We start from the raw sequence: 21,863 nt of genomic DNA, 5'->3' as shown, positions 1-21,863 counted from the left end.
AGAGGTTCCCTGAGCTTACTTACTCAATATTAAGGGCTACTTATTAGTTAAAAAGAGACAGAGCGTGTGCAAATTTAAAGTAGAAATTTGTGCCTGTCTCTTGTGTTCTTTGTTCAATGAGCTCTTAAGCAAGTACCCTGAATTCTTAAATAATCTGCACTGAAGTTATTTTTCTTGAAGTTTCTCAGTAAATACCTTCATCACCCATGGGTTCGTGCGTTAATTTTAACTAAGGCTGAACTGAAGTATTTTCAAGTTGATGACTTTTATTTCTTCCTTTCTGCCCACAAGGAAAAGCTTTGTGTCTAGGTTCACAGTTTTACTCAGAAAATCTGGTCCCAGATCTGAGAGCAGCTTGTTGAGGATACGGAATTAGAACTTAGAATGTGTCTAACTCCAAGAAAGAGTCCCCTGACGTTCACATCTATTGCTTTGACGTGGCCATTTTGACCTGGAAGCGTCTGATATAAACTGGAAAAGACATGATTTTCAGTTAAAAGAAGTTGCCAAATAATGTGCAAATCAGACACCTTCACCTCCCGGCCCACCCCCCACTGTTAACCAGTGTTGCATTCTCTTTCCCTGACTCTCCTCCTCCTTCCCGACTCCCACATCTGCCCTGTTGATGTTGGATATTACTCACATCAGAGATGTGATGAGGCATAAAATCAAAGGGAAGTGTGAGATGGGCTGGGGGTTAACTAACATCTGGCAGGCCAGCCACACGTGATCAGACATGAGAAGTTCACCAGCCACCATCCTCATCGAGGGAAGACAGCTGCTGTTCAAAGCACAGCATCTTCTCCTTTCTGAGATTTTACTTACATCTTTTTTTTTTAAACTGTGTAAGTGCATTCTCAAATCACTTTTCTTTTAAAATATTGAAATATATTGGATTTACAATGTGTCAGTTTCTGGTATACAGCATAGTGATTCAGTCATATATATACACACGTATATATACATATTCTTTTTCATTATAGGCCATTACAAGCTACTGAATATAGTTCCCTGTGCTACACAGTAGGACCTTGTTGTTTATTTTATATGTAGCAGTTTGTATCTGCTAATCCCAAACTCCTAATTTATCCCTTATTTATAGAACAGAAACAGACTCACAGACATAGAAAACAAATTTAAGGTTACCAATGGAGCAAGGGTGGGGAGGATAAATTACTTAAATCTTTGATGTCTGCATCCCAAATTCCACTCTCTTATTTCTCCCTAAAAGTTAAAGACATTGATAGGAGTAGGGCTTGGGAGGAAATGTTTGGGCCTGTGAAAAAAATTCACATTAGTATTGATTGAAAAAAAATTGGGTGGGGTAATTAGGTTTATTTATTGATTGATTGGTTTAATTTAAATTCCACTCTCTTATTTCTCCCTAAAAGTTAAAGACATTGATAGGAGTAGGGCTTGGGAGGAAATGTTTGGGCCTGTGAAAAAAATTCACATTAGTATTGATTGAAAAAAAATTGGGTGGGGTAATTAGGTTTATTTATTGATTGATTGGTTTAATTTTTTTTTAATGGAAGGGCTGGGGATTGAACCCAGGACCTTGTGCATGCTAAGCACACACTGAGCTACACCCTCTCCCTCATACTAGTATTGATTTGAAGAAAAGAATCTGCTCATGGTTATCGAACTACTACAATCGGGCCTGAAGGACGAAAGCTTTAATGTTTTCTTATTGACAAAGGAATTTAAGCACTTTACCAAGGAAGTTACACTTAGCAGCCTGAAGATAGCTTTCCTGACAGCCAATTGGTATATATACCTTCAAAGTTAACAATTGTATTTCCTAAGAGATGGGATTAACCTTCTGAAGTCTGGATGTCTCAAGGTAACTTGCGACAGACTAGTTAGGACACTGTTATGATGACAAGATACGGATCAGCCATAAGTAAGACAGGAGAGAGCCTTCATCAGCGTGGCTTAGGATTTATAGTCTTCTGTCTTCAAGTCTAGGTGTTGTGACCACACATCTCTAACACAAATCTCGGAGTAACAAGCGTGTGTTGTATTTTTAAAAATCTTTTATAATGATGGTTCTTGGGGAGGACCAACTCTCCTTGAAGCTCTCACATAACTACTTGTTCTGTTTTGTTTTTGTCTTGAGGGGGTTGAAATTTATTTATTTATCTGTATTGAAGTATAGTCAGTTACATATCAATTTCTGGTGTACAGCATAGTGCTTCAGGCACACATATACATACATATATTCATTTTCATATTCTTTTTCATTATGAATTACTACAAGATGTTGAATATAGTTCCCTGTGCTATACAGAAAAAACTTGTCGTTTACCTATTTTATATATAGTGGTTAGTATTCACAGGCTTTTAAATACATTTCTTTGGGGAGGAATGATATATAAGAGTAATATATAAATGCTCCAAAAATAGTGAAAAAAAATTAGTGAGGAAGAGGGGAAAGTCCTCCATAGGGTCAGGGTCAGGGTCAGGGGTGAATTTCTCAGTAATAAAAATAACAGCAGTTGCGCTCTCTGACAAGGCTGCCTGAATACCCTGACTTGTAGCTGGGTGCTCCTACCTGGGAGTCTGTTTCTCCTCCCCCATCCTGCCCATGCTGGTGGTTGAGAGGTACCTCTAAGCCTACTTATCTCATTATCTCACACTTCCCCTTTAGTTCTTTGTACTGTGCCAAGCTCTGCTTTCCTTAAACTGGCCCCCACTCTCATGGCCTCAGATGGTCTGTAAACAAGAATTATTTATGCTCTTCCCTTTTCCTTCAAGGTCTTTGTAAACCTTTCACCCTCAACTGGAAGCTCCTTCCACTTCCTTCTTGTCAGCTCCCTGTCAGTGGTTTCTTTTAAGACCAACATCATAAAATATTTGCAAATGATGTGACTGACAAAAGTTTAATTTCCAGAATATGTAAACAGCTCATACAACTTAATAAGAACAAAACAAACAACCCAATCCAAAAATGGGCAGAAGACCTAAACAAGCAATTCTCCAAGGAAGACACACAAATGGCCAACAGGCACATGAAAAATGCTCAATATCACTAATTATCAGAGAAAGGCAAATCAAAACCACAATGAGGTATCACCTCACACCAGTCAGAATGGCCATAATTAAAAATTCCACAAACGATAATTGCTGGAGAGGGTGTGGAGAAAAGGGAACCCTCCTGCACTGTTGGTAGGAATGCAGTTTGGTGCAACCATTATGGAAAACAGTATGGCGATTCCTCAGAAAACTAAAAATAAACTTACCATATGATCCAGCAATCCCACTCCTGGGCATATATCCAGAGGGAACTCTAATTCAAAAAGATATGTGCACCCCAGTGTTCATAGCAGCACTATCTACAATAGCCAAAACATGGAACTAACCTAAATATCTGTTGGCAGAGGACTGGATAAAGAAGTTGTGGTATATTTATACAATGGAATACTACTCAGCCATAAAAAAGAATAAAATAATGTCATTTGTAGCAACATGAATGGACCTGAAGATCATCATTCTAAGTGGAGTAAGCCAAAATAAGAAGGAAAAATGCCATATGATAGTGCTTATATGTGGAATCTAAAAAACAGGACACAAATGAACTTATCTACAAAACAGAAACAAACTCACAGTCATAGAGAACAAACCTACGGTTACCAGGGGGTAAAGAGGGTGGGAAGGGATAAATTGGGAGTTTGAAATTTGTGGATACTAACTACTATATATAAAATACATAAACAACAAGTTTATACTGTATAGCACAGGGAACTGTACTCAATATCTTGTAGTAACCTATAAAGAAAAAGAATATGAAGATGAATATATGTATTTACATGTATGACTAAACTATTATGCTGTACACCAGAAATTGACACATTATAAACTGACTACACTTAAATAAAAAAAAATATGTATATGCATATAAAAGAGATACCACAGGAAAATCAATGTGGAAATGAAGATGGCAGGATCCAGTTTGATTCCAGAGTTTGAGAAGTTGTACAGTGCCCAACAGGTGCATACATCCCATTTGTAAGTAATTGCAGTGTTCAAGAATGAACTTAAAATGTTTTTCTTTCAATTTATGTGCATTAGTTTTCCAAACAGCTACTATGTTGTTAGGACATAAATGTTACTGAGTCCAAACTCGTTCTGCTCACCACACGATGGGCCAATAAATCCAGAGAGAAGATGCTGGGGCAAGGAATAGCAGCTTTATCTGGAAAGCTGGCAGACTGAGAAGATGACAGACTAATAATGCCCTGGGGAACCATCTCCCCCAAGTAGTATTCAGGCTCCTTTTATACTAAAAAGGGGAGGGGGGTTGTGGTTGGCTGTTGCAAACTTTTTGGTGTCTGAATCTTTTCTTCTTGCAGCTGTCCATGTTGGTCAGGTCGCGGAGTCCCTGTAAACCTCCAACAAAACAAATGTTATTTTCTATTCTGCAACTTGTTATCTTTCTATGAATGCAAAAGTGTTAATACCCTTAAAAGTCAGAGCCTTGAGAATGGGATCTCCTGTGTATTTCAGACTATAGGCAACATTCTTTTACAAAAGGTGCAGGGCCAGCAAGACTGAGCACAGGAAACAGAGCACAGGGTTAAAGCCAAAAGCACAAATCTAATATGGAATCAGATTTATTCTTTTCTGTTACATAAAGACTCATTGAGTTGTTTGGACTTAGCTATTTCATAAGTGGAATTGTTTTTTATTTCTTTTGTCCTGGGGAATGCCATGAAAAAAGTTTTGAGACACCAAGTGTACCTTCAACCAAGAATGTTTGAGAACCTCTGTCCCAAATTAGTTAATTCAGAATATTTAGAGGTGAAGTTGGTGTTTCTTTGGCTTGAAGAAACTTCCCAGGTGATTCTAATGGGCCCTTAAGACTCAGAAGCACTGCTAGAGATTTACACATGTGGCTGAAGATAATGCTATTCAGGTGGTTCTGGAGACCACTGCTGGTTTGCACATTATTTCCTACAGGTGTTCATCAAGATGTGGTTTATATTAATCATATGTTCAGTGAATGATGGTACAATTTCTGTAATCCTTTTTTTTACCCTTATGTTTGTTTTGGTTAAATTTATTGAAATTTTTTATCTGTTAAATCTAATAATAAAAAATTGAATAATTGAATTCGGGTGAGGATGTGGAGCAATATGGATTCTCATTCGTTGCTAGTGGGAATGCAAAATGGTACAGACACTTTGGAAGACAGTTTGGTGGTGTCCATTGTATATATATACCACAATTTGTTTATCCAGTCACCTGTTGATGGGCATTTCAGTTGTATTCAGTTTTAGATATTACAATTAATGTTGTGAACGTTTGTGTACAAATCTATGTGGAATGAAATGGCTGGGTCATGTGGTAAATGTGTGCTTACAGTAACTCATTTTTTATTGTATTTTGCAAAAGGACTAGTCCACCAAGGATTAGAGATATAAAACTGTTCTTTCACCAAATGTATTCTGAGAAGTGCTAGCCAGGGAAATATGCATAAGATTGTTCATTGCTACATTGTTTGTAATAAAAAAAATTGGGTGCAATCCAGTTATCCATTTTTGGGAGAATGTATTATTAAAATGAGGTACATATTTATTCAGCAGACTGGAAAATTAGAGATAAATGAACCATAGGGACACTAATCAAAATGGATAAATTTTAGGAATTTAAAGTTGAGTTAAAAAAGCAAATTGCAAAAGAATGCCTATGGAATGATTCCATTATATGAATTTCAAAAGCAATATTAAATAATATGTCACTTACAGATACATACAAATATGGTAAACTTCTAAGAAAAGCAAGAAAATGGTAAATACAAAATTCAGGATAGTGCTTGTTTGGGGAGGGGTTGGGGTGCAATGAGGGAGAAAGAACCAAGGAAGGGTAGACACGTTTTTGAGGCTAATGGGTCATGATCTATTTCTTAAACTACAGAAATTCATTTTGATATTATTTTTGTGCTTAAATTGTCATAAATCCTGTCTTGTATATATTCAATATATAACAACAAAACTTAGAAAAATCTCCAAACAGTAGAAAAAGGAGTTTGTTAAGCAGATAGAAGGCAACAATTATGAACCATCAAGGGTAGGGAAAAAAAATGCAGGCTTTAAGTAAATATATATTTGAATAGTAGGCTATTAGGTATTATTTGGAAAAATTGGGGCATTAAACCAAGTTAGCATAGAATATTTAGTTAAGAAGTATAGAAAATACGATATGTGATTTATTAGAATGATGCCTTGTAACGATGTAATATGGTGATTCAGTCAGCTAAGGATATTTGATAGATGCTAAAAAAAACCTACGATTAGTCTCATCAAGTTAAAAATGCATGTTTTTAATTTTTATGATAAATTAAAAACGGTTTACAGAATGCAAAATGAGAATCAAAAATTGGTGATCGAATATCCTGTGTTTCCCAGATGGATGGAATTTATAATTGGATAGGAGTTAGGTTAAAAGCCAGAAAAAGATGGGAGAAGTTAAGAAAGAGGTCTCACTAAAAGAAGATAAAACGGAATTCTTAGAGCCTATGCCTTGAGAAATTTGGTGGGTTTTTTTTTTTTTTTCACATTTTTAGTGGCTTAATAAGAAAAATGATACATCAGGGTTCCCTTTCTGGTGTTTTCAGTGTTTCAGAAACGTGTGGGGAGCTACTCTCCACAGAGAGGGGAACAGCCTGCTGGGTCATGCAGAGGCCCAAGGAAGACTGTTACACACGGAAGCCCCAGCCCGCCAGCGCTGGGTCCGAGACTTCCAGACGCAAGGGCGAGAGGGCGGGGATGGGTATCTGAAAAGCATTTACTATGTCCAAGGCATTTTGCTGTGGATTTTATTTGTACCTCTTATCTGATATCCTCACCTTTAGACCTGGTCTGTTATCATTCTCATTTTCCACATGAGGTAACTGAGATATAGAAATTAAAAACCTTGACAAAAATGTTAGAAGAGGCAGACTTAAACCCCAATACATTTGATTCCCAAAGCACGTATTTTTCCTGTAATTAATAGCCAATAATTATTGTGAACTGACTGTATTTGTACCAAGAGCGATTCCAAATGATACATAGATTTTCTCTAAGCCTCACAACAACACTCTGAAAGAGCCATTATTATCCCCATTTTACAGACGAGAAAACTGAGGCACAGAATGTTCAGTAACTTGCTCAGTGTCATACAATTAGTGAGTGGCAGAGTTGGTCCAGTAAAGGAGCTCACATCTTTAACCTCTTTTGCCTCCTAGGAGTACATCTACCATTGAAGGAGCAGGCTTAATTCTAAATATTGGGGGGACCTTATGACTCCTAATAAGGTTTGAGCCACGTAAGTCATAGAAATGGATTTCTCCCAGCTGGGAGCTTTTGGGTTGTCTCACCTACAGTGATGCCTTCTCTTCTCTTCTTTTTCTTTTTTTTTTTATTATCAACTTCTTTTAGCAGTTTATTTTTATTTTTATTTATTTTTATTGTAGTATAGTTAGTTTACAATGTTGTATCAGTTTCTGGTGTACAGCACAATGCTTCAGTCATACATGAATATACGTATATTTGTTTTCATATTCTTTTTCACCATAAGCTACTACAAAATATTGAATATATTTCCCTGTGTTATGCAGTATAAACTTGCTGATCTGTTTTATATATAAGTTCATTTGATCCCTTGTTTTCTAATTGGACCGTACCTTCTAAGACACTTCGCTGCTGGAACATAGTGGTTTGGGAAATGTTTCTTACCCAATTCAAAGAAGTTTAGCTAGTTTACTGCTTTGTGTGTGTTTGTGTGCATGCGCGCGCATGTATGCATGCATGCATGCACGCTTTATGCGATCCTTTGGGCTCACTGTTTTCCGTGGAATAAGAATTAATCCTTCATAGAGCTAACAGCTCTATTAAACTCTCAAACTCTGTCCTTTAATTTGGACTTTCCTTAAGACTTAATTTAAAACATGGTAATTAAATATCATTTAAACCATTTGCTGGGATTATAATATATTCTTTTTACTCCAGAAGTATTTGAAATAGATTAAAATAAAAGAAACCAATACAGTGGGATAAATACAATAAAAACTCAAAACAGCATAGAGAAAACAGGAGATAGCTGTACCAGAAACTTAAGGTATTTCAGTGAATTGCTGCAGAGCATGTAATGTGGAACTTCGTGGCAGCTGAGGCAACAGAGAAATATTATTGGTCAAATAATTTTTATTATATGTTCAAAGAAGGTAATATAGTTCATTGGGGGTGGGTGGGTTCCAGTGACAGGCCAGTTGACAGCCGTTTCCTTCCCCCACGTTAAATCATGTGTAAACGTTCCCGGAGCCCTCAGGTCTTAGTGCTGAGGCTGCGACTTTAAGGAACCACCACGGAGAAGTCTTCAGAGAGGCGCCCTGGCTACGCTGTAGTTTCTGCTTAGCAAAGCTTCAGTTTAGCTTTGCTCCTCTGGGGGAAGGTCAGGTTCTGGCTCAACCCGCCTTTATTCGGGTGTCTGCTCAAAGGTCCCTCCCTTCTCTGACTGTCCCCTCTAAGGGAGGCTCCCGCTCTCAGCACCTGCCTTACTGTCTATCCCTGCTCTGCCCACCATGGTAGCCACTAGCCATATGTGACAATTAACACTGATTAAATTACATAGATTAAAAATTTAATTCTTTGGTCATACTAGCCACGTTTCAAGAGCTCATTAGCCATACGGGGACAGTGGTTACCATGCTGGACAACACAGATAAATGTCATTGCTGTTTTATGCTCTGACCCTGGGTTTCATTTTCTTTTTAGGACTTTTCCAACACAGTGCCACATACTTACTGATTTATTTGTGTTCCACAGGAGTGTTTGCTCCCAGTGGCAGAGATTTTTTTCTACAATATTGCTGCTGCTTAGAGCCTAAAGCAGTGCCTGTTACAGTTCTCTGTAAATACTTACTGAGTGAATGAACAAACAAATGAATACACTTTAGTATTTCAGATAAAAAATATTTTGTCTAATGTCCTTGAGTGACCTAGGATATGGCTCTGCCACAGTTTTTAAGATGAAAGAATGAAAATTCTGTAACCAAGGACACATATTTTAAAGATAATATGGCATTATTAAATACACTAGCCAAACCTGGATTTGTTTTGTCTTTCATATTATGAAGAATTATAAGAATAATCAGAAAATTCCTTGCATACTTAGCTTAACAGTTAACATAAAGTCCGGAACATGAAGGTGAAAAATACCAATTTTCTTTGAGTTAAGAAGTCATGTGATGTGGGAAGAGGGTGGGAGGGATAAACTGGGAGTTGGAGATTTGCAGATACTGACTGGTATACAAAAAATAGATAAACAAATTTATACTGCATAGCACAGGGAACTATATTCAATATCTTGTAGTAGCTTATGGTGAAAAAGAATATGAAAACGAATATATGTATATTCATGTATGACTGAAGCACTGTGCTGTACACCAGAAATTGGCATAACATTGTAAACTGCCTATACCTCAATTTAAAAAAAGAGTCACGTGAGTAGAATGAAAGCAAGGTACTTATACAGCTAATTGGGCTTCCCCTGGCATGTAATTGAAAGTGGCCGTGATCCATTGTAATGGAATATATTAAAGGTGATACTGTGTAAATTATAGCTACACACATGATGAGAAATCATAATAAAATGGTATAGAAATGTCATTGTACCTCAGTTAACTTCAAATAAAAATTATCCGTGAAATGACTGCAGTGTCTAAAAGGAATCTGCTATCTGAACAAAATGTAACTGGAAGCATGGCTGCCCTAGGTTTGCCTATAAATAGACATCGAAACTAATTTGTGATTTCTGCCAAGCCTGCAGCTTCAATAGCCTTGAAAAAGGGAGTTTCTCTTCTCTTGGGTCCAACTTTGTCAGGGGAGACCTGGAAGGGTGATGGAGGATGGCAGTACCTGGCAGAGCCAGACAGGCTGGGTAAGCCAACAGTTAGCCAAATTCATGCCCAGTTCCAAAACCACACCCAGTTCCAGCTACTGACCATTAGGGATTAGGTAAAGTGGGGTTGTTTTCTCCTTCACCAGCCCTTCTAAGATGCAGGTATTTTCTGAGTAGCATTAGTTCTCAGCAGATTTGCAAGTGCAGATCATGGGGCATCTGTAACCTGTGCTGCATTGGTATTATTTTTCTATTTCAAGGGATAAAAATGGTAAATGTCCTTGGATAAACTTGCAAACTTCCATTGGTTTCCAAACCAGGTTCAATGAAGGAAAAAAAATGATGACTAACTTTGGAGGCCCCTATATGTTCAGTTAAGGTTTCTAAGCTGCAATAAATATGAGTTCAATTTCAATACTTGACTCTTTCGAAGATCTATTCTGTGTATATGTAGGAAATGTTTTATTTCCTTTGGTGCTGGATCTAGAGTACAATTCTTAAACTTTACATTAAAGGTGGAAATATAAATTCACGTGCTGTTAAGGCCTTAGGGGTTGTTTTAGCCACCAAGAGAGCACTGCCTATGTGCTGAGAATAAGGTGAGAACCGTAGATTGCCTAAGTCTATCTCAGGCAGAGTAAGGAAAATGGTGCCATGGAAGCTTTCTGTTACATTGACTCGGGGAAGCAGTTGTGAAGAAAAAGCTAGCTGAGGTGCTTGACACACAGTTCATGCTAATTTAAAGCTTTCTTAATACTTCAGTATATAGTCAGGGTTCCTTTGCCCAGGGTGAGGGTCCACTGAAGATGTCACCAGGTCACCATGCGGAGATGTGCTTACAGACATCTCCCCTCCAAAGGCTTTTTAATGGGTAATGAATTCAGAATTGACTTCATGGAATCTGGTCATTAATGATGGAAAAGCAAGGTGAACATCACCTGCGACGATACTTTTTCATTTATTCGTCTCTATGCTTATAACCACGTGTAGAAATCTGGCATGTCAAGTAAGAGTTTCTTCTGTCCTGAGACAGAACAAACCAAACACCTCGACTGCAGTAGACAAGTCAAGAAGTTTCAGAACTGTGATCCCATAATCCCGTGAGATACAAATTTACTAACTAGACTATAGCGGTTGGATACAGCTCATTTGTCATTAGCTTTACGGTGTATCGCCAAAGTACCAATTTCCAGAATTAATTACTCTGGTTGATCTTTTCTTATCGACCCCTTTCAGCGTGGTTATGCTGTTCACTTGTAACACAGCCAGGTGCATTTGTTACTGTTTCTGTTCCATTTCGGTCCCTGGACACACGGAGGCTGATTTTAATTATTACTTATTTGAGAAGTATGTGAAACTGCCGTAGTGCTGAGTCAGAACGGTATGAAAAGGCTTACTCAGAAAAGTGTGGCTCCCCTGAAGTGTGATCCCTCGTATCGTATTTCGTTCCCTCATCCATTTCGTTTCCGCCTCATTCTCACTCACCCCCATGTAGCTTCCCAATTTCATTAATTTATGAATAATTCTTCTGTATTTCTCTTTTGGGGGGTGGGGTGTAATTAGGTGTATTTATTTGTTAATGGGGGTCCTGAGGACTGAACCCAGGACCTCCCACATGTTAAGCACACACTCTACCACTGAGCTATCTCTCCCCCTGTATTTCTTTTTGCACAAATGTTTTCTTATACAGTGAATGCACTGCAGTGTGTTTTTGTGGTACCAGGCAGTTCAAATGCTGTTTGGTGATTTTCTCTCTTAAGGATACTGTTCATATTGGTATTTTCTTACCACTAATGTATTAGAGCGCTAGTGAAACTATTATTTTCTTTCTTGAAAATTATTTTGAGGACTTTTTCCTAGAATGCAAATAAGAACATGAATTTTGATGGGCTCATTAGCACTGAACCGGCTATTCCTTAATAGGATTTGTCTCAAAATGGTAACATAAAACAAGCAGCTATATTTTTCAAGTTTTCTTTTAATGCATTATATATATATATATTTTAGTAAAATCTTTTAAAATTCTCTTTCCGCTTATTAACTGAATTTGAAATATTTCGTGTCTGTGAGAGCTGCTAGCCTCTTACATGAACTATGTGTTTTTTGCTTCTGTAAGTCTTGCGGAATAGCTTCCCTTGTACACAAAGCAAAACAAATCATGTTCCCAAGTCCGTTCGGTCGTGCTGCGATGCGTTTCATTGTGCGCTCTCTTTTCTTTCCAAATCCTGTGCAGGCGTTTGGCCAGTCCTTCTCCATCCACCGTAAGGTTGCTGAGGATGGCGAGACTCGGGAGGAGACGCTTCTGCAGGAGTCCGCGTCGAAGGAGGCTTACTATCTGGGGAAGATCTTGGAGATGCAGAACGAGCTGAAACAGAGCCGGGCTGTGGTCACTAACGTGCAGGCAGAAAATGAGAGGCTCACGGCCGTCGTGCAGGACCTGAAGGAGGTAAACCGACAGCACACAGGGGCCCTGGGAGAGAGAAGTGAGAGAGAGTGCTTCCCGGGAGAGAGGAGTGAAACCTTTTCTCTGGTCAGACAAGGTGCACGCAGTACCCACGCCAGCGGGTTTCCTGCTTTTTTAAGTGACACGACAGCTTGTTCTGCGACAAGCTCTTTCTTTTATCGTTTGCTAAGAATGTAAAGTCCGTGTTTACTGAGTACTTGGGAATGGGCCTTGCCATTTCTGCAGGGATGTTTCAGGAATACGGTGCCCTGGGCACTTCCGCCCTTTTACCTGTTTCAGTGCAGCGAGGAGAGGGATGGTTGGCCGCGGTGCTCTGTGTCCGCACTAATTCACAGTGAGGGTGGTTTTAGCTCAGGAGCCTCCTCCCTGGGGAGTGAGAACCTGGGGGAGTGTTCTGAGGGGGTCTTAGAGTCTGGTGATGTGCAACCATGAATAATTTTTCTGGTTGTAAAGAAGCAGCAAATTGTAGCTGCTTATGAATCAGGTCCAGTCCCCGGACCTCCACTGGACTGGCTCTTTATCCTCCGCTTCTCAGGCAGGTGCGTCACCTGCCGGGTCGTTTCAGGGTGGCGGAGTCATTCTGTGCTGGGGGAGGGGATGATATTGGGGACAGAAATAGCCAAAAGCAGCGTCATCCCCTGAACCCTATTAAGAGCCTTTTGAAAGCTTCATATTAAATATAAACTCCATTTTTTTGATAGGAAAGATGTAGAAGAGGCACAGATGGCCTTTAATCCCTACACACTCATCTCTCGGAGGTTGACAAACGCCAGGTCCACTAAGAAGTGGGCTCCTTAATTGAGCATTTTAATAATAGAAAAAGGTAGGGTGAAAAAATTCATATTGTGAAATGTAACCAAAGGAGTCCACCTGGTACCTTTCTCTGGAAATTCATGATGTATTATAAATAACATTTTGTTATTAGGAGATAAAAGTCACTTATTGGAATTTAACCCATAATTTACATTCATGTGTCCATATCGCAATGAACTAAATGAAGAGTGACAGTAAGATTTCTTCTTCACCCAGCTCGCTGTTTTTGGACACGCCCCAAATCTAGCAGTATGACTTCTGGAGACAGAGAAAGGGGAATTAAGTGCTGGGTACCAAGAAAAGCAGGAGAATTTTCAGGATGCCCTGCCTCATTACCCTCCACTGCAAATGATTGTTAAAAACAATTGCTCTCCAGTTCTTCGTTTGTTGCATCCATCTGTGCCACGTTTCCGCCATCACTTGCTTATCCTTTGAAGTACCGGACCCTTCTCCTCCTAAGGGACTGCCATTTACCCTTCCAACCCCAGGCTTCCCTGTGAGACAGGCATCCACTGCCGAGGTCATGGAGTCCACCATCCTGGATTAAGCCCAAAACACCCACGGGGCGACCTCAGCAGCCCCGAGCAGCAGGTTCACTTCGCGAATCCGGAGAGAGGCTGCGACATGGGCAACCTGAGGGTGATTGGCACCCATGTGCAGGTGGTTTGTGGAGAATAATCAAGCAGCCTTGATTGCCAGTTGGATGGATCCTCTAAAAGCTGCACATCCCCATAATGTGCAGCAGCTGCAGTTGGGGAAAGAATGGCAAAGTTTGAGGGAAGGGCATCCACAGATGTTTTTCTGTTGAGGAAGGACAGTGGAGACTGATGGAGCCATGCTTGCGTGCAGTTTCCAATAAATAGATGTGTGGCAAGTTGGTTAGTAAGAAGGATGTGGAGGGGAGGGTATAGCTCAGTGGTAGAGTGCCTGCTTAGCATGCACCAAGTCCTGGGTTCAATCCCCAGTACCTTTGTTACTGAGTCCAAACTTGTTCTGCTCGCCGCATGACAGGCCAATAAATTGGGAGACAAGGTGTTGGGGCAAGAAATAGAGACTTTATTCAGAAAGCCAGCAGATCGAGACAATGGCAGACTAATGTCTTGGAGAACCATCCTGCTCCAGTCATAATACAGGCTCCTTTTACACAAAAAAAAACTGGGGAAGAGGTGTGGTTGGTTGTTGCAAACTTCTTGGTGTAGGAATCCTTTTTTCTTGCAGCCGTCCATGTGGGCCAGCTCATGGTGCTCCTGCAAAACCTCCAACAAAACAAAGGTTATTCTCTATTCTGCAACTTTGTTATCTTCACGTGAGTGCACAGCTAGCAAGACTAAGTCTGGAAGACAGGGCACAGTGGTTAAAGCTAAAGGAACAGATCTATTAAAGCCTCAGATTTGTTCTTTTCTATTATACCTCCATTAAAAATAAATAAATAAACCTAATTACCTCCCCCCTAACAACACAAAACTAAAAAAGAATGAGGATGTAGCTTAGGAATGAACTGAGGAAGCTTTGAGAAGCCTTGTCCGGAGCTGGGCATGGGAGTACCGTAAAGCTCACAATTTGGAGAATTGCCGAATGGTCACTTGGTTATAGTCCTTTGATTTCTATGCATTTTCAATCGTTGATTTGCAGTAAGAGAATAACGTGTTCCATTCAAATTTATGTATTTTTAAATCTAAAATAAATTAAGGCAATTTAGCCTGTGAGCATATTCTTTCAAATTTGTCAGAAACTAAGAGAAAAATAAAAACAACCCAGGTGGTCGGTTTCTTGGTTTTCGATGTCGGCCGACAATGGATGTGTGGATGTTCTTTGTGATGATCTGAAAGGTGGTGGTATTACTACACCGCAGAGCCCTGCTGTTTTTCATCCAGGCTTCATATTTTAAAGTTCCTAATAAAAGTGTAACTAGCATATAGAGCAGAGTAAATTTGTAGAAGGAGAAAAGGAATCAATTCTACTTCTTGGTAAATTGATACAGACTTTTGATGGCTGGTGTCAAGTTGAAATCTCAGATTTTTTTTTAATTGTAGGATCAAATTTATTTATTTTTTGTACTCTGGGTACTGACTGATGCAAAGTAATCGAAAGAGAGATCATGAAACAAAAAAATCATGACCTGATAAGCGAGGAGAAGTAGACAGGGATAACCAATGCAAAATGTAGTGAATCATCTGCTTGACAGTGTTGGGTGAATGTAATAATTTAATTAATGAAATCATTTAAAATTTACTGAAAGGACTCATGTCTTGTTTCAGTACGCTGATTGGTACTGGCAAATGTGCCTGTCTGTGTATGTGCTGTGTGTGTTATGGAAACTTTACATGTATGTTTGTGCACGTGTGTGTGTGTGCATGTAATTCCATGGTCAGATTCTTTTCCATATATGGTATATATAGGATGGTACAGTGGGAAAATTAGAAACATTTCTGAATTAGGTATTAGAAAATCAACATTCTAGACTCAGCTCTGCTAAAAGTTTTAGAATTATATTCATCATATATGGGTTAAAGATTATTTTAGTATATAGTAAATAAATGAACAGACTATTATCATTAATAGTTTTCTGCATCCTCTATAAATATTATTGAAGATATTATTTATTATGTATATCCATATTCTTAGGTTAAAGAAACATAAGGTAAATACCTTTTTGACTTTATTACCTTGAAAATTCTTTCTGTTGAGATATGAATCAGGTGGTAGAAATCATAGTATATTTTCATTATTGCTTTTGGTTCTTCAAACTTCAGTTAAACTTTTAACTTCAATTAAAAATTTTTAAAAAAGAATTTCAGAAACAAACCAAAAAACTCATTATAGATTTCAAATTTTATTTAAAAAGTGTGTCTGCTTTTAAAAAATATGTTATTTTTTTTTATTCAGGTATAGTTAGCTTACAATGTTGTGTCAATTTCTGGTGTACAGCACAAGCTTCAGTCATACATGAATACACATATATTTATTTTCATATTCTTCTTCACCATAAGCTACTACAAGATATCAAATATAGTTCCCTGTGCTCTGCAGTATAAACTTGTTTATCTATTTTATATATACCTGTCAGTATCTGTAAATCTCAAACTCCCAGTTTATCCCTTCCCACCCCCTGCCCCCCCGGTAACCATAAGTTTGTTTTTTATGTCTGTGAGTCTGTTTCTGTTTTATAAATAAGTTTGTTTGTCTTTTATTTTAGATTCCACATATAAGTGATATCATATGGTATTTTTCTTTCTCTTTCTAGCTTACTTCACTTAGAATGACATTCTCTAGGGCCATCCCTGTTGCTACAAATGGCATTATTTTATTCTTTTTTATGGCTGAGTAGTATTCCATTGTATAAATATATTACAACTTCTTTATCCGGTCCTCTGTTGATGGACATTTAGGTTGTTTCCATGTCTCGGCTACTGTAAATAGTGCTGCTGTGAACATTGGGGTGCAGGTGTCTTTTTGAATTAAGGTAAAACATGCTACTATTAACTGTCCTTACCCCTGTTGGAAATTTTTGAAAATATGAACTGTCAGATGTAGGGTTTGAGTTTCTCATCTTAGGGTTTTCATCTTTTTGGGATTTTGCACTTTGCAGTCATACCTTCATTCATTCAACAAGGCGCCTCAGTGCTCGCTATGAGCCAGATGCCTGGGTGCTTGGGAAGCGTCAGTGAACAAAAATTCAATGCATGGTTGATTTCAGTGTTAAAACAGCTCAATGTGTTTAGAAACCGTTTCCTTCTCCTCTTTAGTATCTGTGGAAATAGAGAGTGAGCTGTGTTTCAGACAATATATACTATAAATTGAGTATCTGTGTCCCTTCAGCGTATGTTGAAACCTGACACCCCATGTGATGGTGTTTGGAGGTAGGGACTTTGGGGGTTCATTAGGTTGACAGTGGAGCCCTCATGAATGAGACCCAATGACAGACACCCCAGAGAGCTCCGTCACCCCTTCCACTAGGTGAGAACACAGCGAGAAGTTGGCATCTGTGAGCCGGGAAGTGGGCCTTCAAACCTGACACCAAATCTGCCCGTGCCTCCTGGTGTCCAGGGCTGTGAGAGATAAATGCCTGTGAAGCTATCCAGCCTCTGTTGTTATTGTTTGAGCAGCTCAAATGGACTAAGACAACATTTTGGACAGTAGGGACATGATGCTGTATGCCAGAAATGGACACATTGTAACTGACTATACTTCAATTAAATAAATACATAAATTAAAAAAAAATTAAACAGTAAATTACACTCATCTTTGTCTCTCACTAAAACCACAGATAGGTGACACCTGCTGGACTAAAGCGTAACACCAGATGAGAAGCCCCGGACCTCAGCCACTAGCACACGTTCACTTTTATTTAAGGGGAGCCCTTCAGCCACGCTTTAAAAATGGAGTTGCTTCTACTGTATAATTAGGAGGTCTGGTAATAGTGTGGAATTGGAAATCAAGAAATCTGAGTTCAGATCCTGACTCGAGCATTTTATTATTTGTGTTTGATTAAGCATCTTACTTTCCATATGAATGTTACAGTAACACCTGTCCTGCTCCTCGTGATTTTTATGAGGATAAAATAAGATATTTTTCATGAAAGTGCTTTATGAGAAGTTGAGGACTATGTTAGTGTTATTTACTGTTTCAAAGTTTGGTAATTGGACTTCACACAGCCAGACAGAAACAATAAATTTAGGAAGATGTATTGGAGTAAAGCGAGTCGCCGCAGCACCTTCTGATAGTAGCAAGAAGGAATGGTTGGCATCCGGACATCAAATGAAGAAACAGCACATATTTAAAAGCCAGCAGGTTGAAAGAGGAGATCCGTCTGGATGTTCTTACTATCAGTGTAAACAGCCTTCCGTGCCTGGCTGGTGTCTTCAAAGGGTCGCCACATTATTTTTCAGCGAGACACTGAATGTGCCTACGATGACCCAAGTCATAGGGAGAGGTTGATTATTTAATTACAGCATTCAGTAATAATGAAGCTTTTCCTGCAGTCTCTGAGTTTCTGGTTGAATGCTTGGCCTTTGAGAGCTGTGTGTACATGTAGCTGCATGAAACTGACACTCCAACTGAATGCTGATTTTTCCTGTTCTTTAAAGGCACGGCGTGGCTATAGCTGGAAAGTTGTCTGTTTCCCCGGCATGTCCCAGTTTCTCTCCTGCTCTTTGTACTTACTGGGAATGGACCTCACACCTCCCTGGAATGTTGCAGAGTGCCAAACAGGGAAGAATCACCAGTCTCTTTAATTGGTTTAAATAACTAACAATAATGTCATAGCTAACATTTATGAGAGCTTATCACGTGCCAAGCACAATACTCAGCATTTTATATTCATTATCTTATATAATTCTCTCAAGGAACTTACAAGGCATGTGCTGTTTCTATCCCCACTTTCCAGGTGAGGCAAAGAGAGGCTTACAAGAGCCCAGCTGGCAGTCAAGCTGGTGTTCTAAGCCAGGCGATCTGAATCCAGAGTCCCTGCTCTTAACCATGTTAGTGCCTGCTTACTGGTTTTGATTCTGTTGGAGAGGGCTGTATTTCTTTTTGTTGAAAAGTTCTTTCTGACACCTGCTGAGCTGCAGTAAACAAACATCCCTATTAACGTGACCAAGGAATTTGAAAGCAAAGTTTAGCAATATACTGACAGTTCACCTTTGAATGATTGATCTGATTGTGCCTTTGGGAAAAATAAGTTACATTCATGGGTTTGTTTGAAGAATTAGTTTAAAATTATAGGCTCACAGAATTTTTTTAAATGTGTGTATATAGTTCAATGAATTTTAACAAATACATAGATTCATGTAACCACATACTCCTTTGTAGTCACATCCTTCCCCACCCCAATCTCCGATAACCAGTCATCTGTTTCTATCACTACAGCTTTGTCTTTTATTATTTTATTTTATTTGGGGGGGAGGGTCAGGGAGGAGGTAATTAGGTTTATTCATTTTTTAGAGGAGGTCCTGGGGATTGAACCCAAGACCTCGTGCTTGCAAAGCATGCGCTCTACCACTGAGCTGTACCCTCCTCCGCTACTGTTTTGTCTTTTAAGGAACATCAGGTAAATGGAATTATATAGTGTGTAACCTTTTGGGAGCAAGTCCTTTCCCTCAGCATAATGCCTGTGAGACTCATCTAAGTTGTTGCATGTCAGTACTTTCTTCCTTTTTATTGCCAAATACCACTGTGTGGATGCATGACTTTTTTTTGTTTTTTTAGTCGATTCACCTATTGGAGAACATTTGGGTTATTTTCAGAGTTTGGGCACTTGCAAGTAGGGCTGCTGTATACATTCATGTGCATTTATGTTCATTTGTCTAGGGTAGATACTCGGGAGCGGTGGAGCTGGTGGATGCAGATGCTGGTGCACTGGCAGGTGTGGGTGGAGAGCGCCTTCGCGAGTCCTGTTCAGGCTGCTCCAATTTTCCCTCTGAAGCAGGAAGCAAGGCCAGCGGCCAAGAGGGCAGATGGCGCGGTGCTGGGAATTTGAGGAGGGGGCGTGGTGAGATAAGCACTGAGAAGGGTGAGTCACTAAGGCAGGAAGCAGGAGGAGAAAGTCTCTCAAGAGGAGGAATCCCAGGGATGGAGATCGTCTTTGTGTGCACTGAGAAGGCCAGGAATTAAGACCAGGCCTTCTGGAGATACTGACAACGAACCAGGAGCTAAAGTCTTAGAGAAATGAGCGGGGCTGAGTCGGTGTTGAGAAGTAACAGTAACAGTGCTCAGGAGTGGGTAGCAAGGTGTCTGTGTCTGCCCTGCTGCCGCAGCCTTGTTCCAGGGAAGTCACTTTTAATTTTTTTTTCAATGTACATACCTCAGCTTAAAAAAAAAATCTCGTAATGACATGAGATTTAAAGCAGAGGGGTTTTAAGGATGGAGAAGAAGGGAGTGGTGAATGCTCTGAAAGCAGCCTTTTGGGCACCTGTCCCACAGGCCACTACTGGAGAGAGTTGCAAAGGAAACAGTGTCCCCAAGGGAGAGTCAGGTTTCCATTAATCGAAGAGTGCATTATACGCATCTGTGAAATCATCATGCCTTCCGTGGTCCCATGTGCTCATAGAGTCGGTGACTATAGATTAGAATGCATGCCTTGTTTATAAGGAGCATATATGTTTAATTTCTCTTCTTAAGGATTGGGAAATACTTTTCCCCCCATGATTTGGAAAGTTAGATTATTATTTTCGTCAGTGAGAAATAATATGGCAGCTTTTGAATAGTTTTCAAAATCATAGGAGTCGATCTTCAGTCGAAAATACGTTTAGCCTTTTGAGGGTTATTTTAGGGGTGCACTAGGCGTCCCCATAAAACCAAACATTTAGGGGAAGACTTCAAAAATGAAAGCACTCTTCCCTTTCGTGGCCATTGCTGAAATGCCAGTGGCCAAAATGAAGTTCAGTCCCTTTGTGACTTCTGACCAATGCAAGAACCGTAAAAGGCATTTCAGTGCACCTTCCCACATTCGCAGGAAGGTTATGTCTTCTCCTCTTTCCAAAGAGCTGAGACAGTACAATGTTCAATCCATGCCCATTGGAAAGGATGATGAAGTTCAGGTTGAATGAGGGCAGCAGGTCGGCAAAGTGGTCCAGGTTCACAGGAAGAAATGTGCCGTCTGCGTTGGACAAGTGCAGCGGGGAGGGCTCATGGCACGACTGTCCATGTGGCCATTCACCCCAGCAAGGCGCTTATCACTAGACTAAAATGGGGTGAAGGCCACAAAAAGATCCTCGAATGTAAAGCCAAATCTCACCAAGTAGGAAAGGAAGAGGGCAAATATAAGGAAGAAACAATTGAGAAGATGCAGGAATAATCTTGTATACAACTTTCATTAAAAACTGTTACAGTGATTTTTTAAAAAGCTTATGTTAATGTTTCCAACATCCAGATGTAGGACAGCATTTGGACACAGCTTCAAAATAGTACCACTTTCATTTGTGACTCTTCTTTCTGCGTGAGACAATGAGAGGGGGCATAAGCTTCTGGCCTGATGTGGCAGTTGCAGCAACTTCCTGTGTAATGGCCAGTCATTAAGCCAGTGCCAAATGGAGAATTAAATGGGAAATTGCAGAGGTCAAGATAAAGTTAGAAATGGCCAGAGAGTATTGCCTGGGGCAGGATACAGAAATGGCAACTCTGGAGCTGACATAGGTTAAAAAATAAAAATCTGTTTCTTTCTTTTTTTTTTTAATTGAAGTATAGTCAGTTACAATGTGTCAGTTTCTGGTGTACAGCAAAAAAATCTGTTTTTTAAAATATTCTTGGCATAGTTTCTTTACTTTTTTTTAAAAAAGGTGATTGTTTTATCAGTTACCATTCATCCTATAAAAATAATAAGCAGCAAAGTCACCCACTTATTAAAATGTAGAGCCAGTGTGGTGTTTACTTGGCACATATACATATATGTGTATGTGGATTATAAATTTGGATTTTATATGTGTGGATTTCTTTCCTTTCCTCCCTCCCTTCCTCCTTCCCTTCCTTCTTTACCCCTCCTGCCTGCCCTCCCTCCCTTCTCTTTCTTGTCTTGTGAATTAGGGTCAAATACCAGCTTTCTACCTCTTGGAACATAAGAATAAAGACTGTGCATAATCCATTTGGTCCACATTTATTCTTGGACTAAAAATAGCTTGATTCAGTTTCCAACTTTTTCTCCCACCCCAAGCTCAGATTTTGCTCCCTGTGCAGACTGGGTAGAAGAGGGGGAGTAATGAATAATCAGC

At 39.5% G+C, this 21,863-nt stretch overlaps 1 protein-coding gene and 1 pseudogene across 3 annotated transcripts in view; both read left to right on the top strand.

Moving 5' to 3' along the window:
* The window catches only part of BICD1 (BICD cargo adaptor 1), a 169,152-nt gene that overhangs the window by 71,440 nt on the left and 75,849 nt on the right, over positions 1-21,863 (top strand). For all 3 annotated transcript variants that reach the window (XM_072954440.1, XM_072954441.1, XM_006199979.4), the window contains exon 2: positions 12,115-12,327. In XM_072954440.1, the coding sequence (XP_072810541.1) occupies positions 12,115-12,327 (213 nt within the window). The remainder of the gene's footprint in view (positions 1-12,114; positions 12,328-21,863) is intronic.
* Positions 20,531-20,953, top strand: LOC102538129 (large ribosomal subunit protein uL24-like; annotated as a pseudogene).

Source organism: Vicugna pacos, chromosome 34 (assembly GCF_048564905.1).
Source record: "Vicugna pacos chromosome 34, VicPac4, whole genome shotgun sequence".
Classification (NCBI taxonomy): Eukaryota; Metazoa; Chordata; class Mammalia; order Artiodactyla; family Camelidae; genus Vicugna; species Vicugna pacos.
This window is presented reverse-complemented; position numbering and strand designations above follow the sequence as displayed.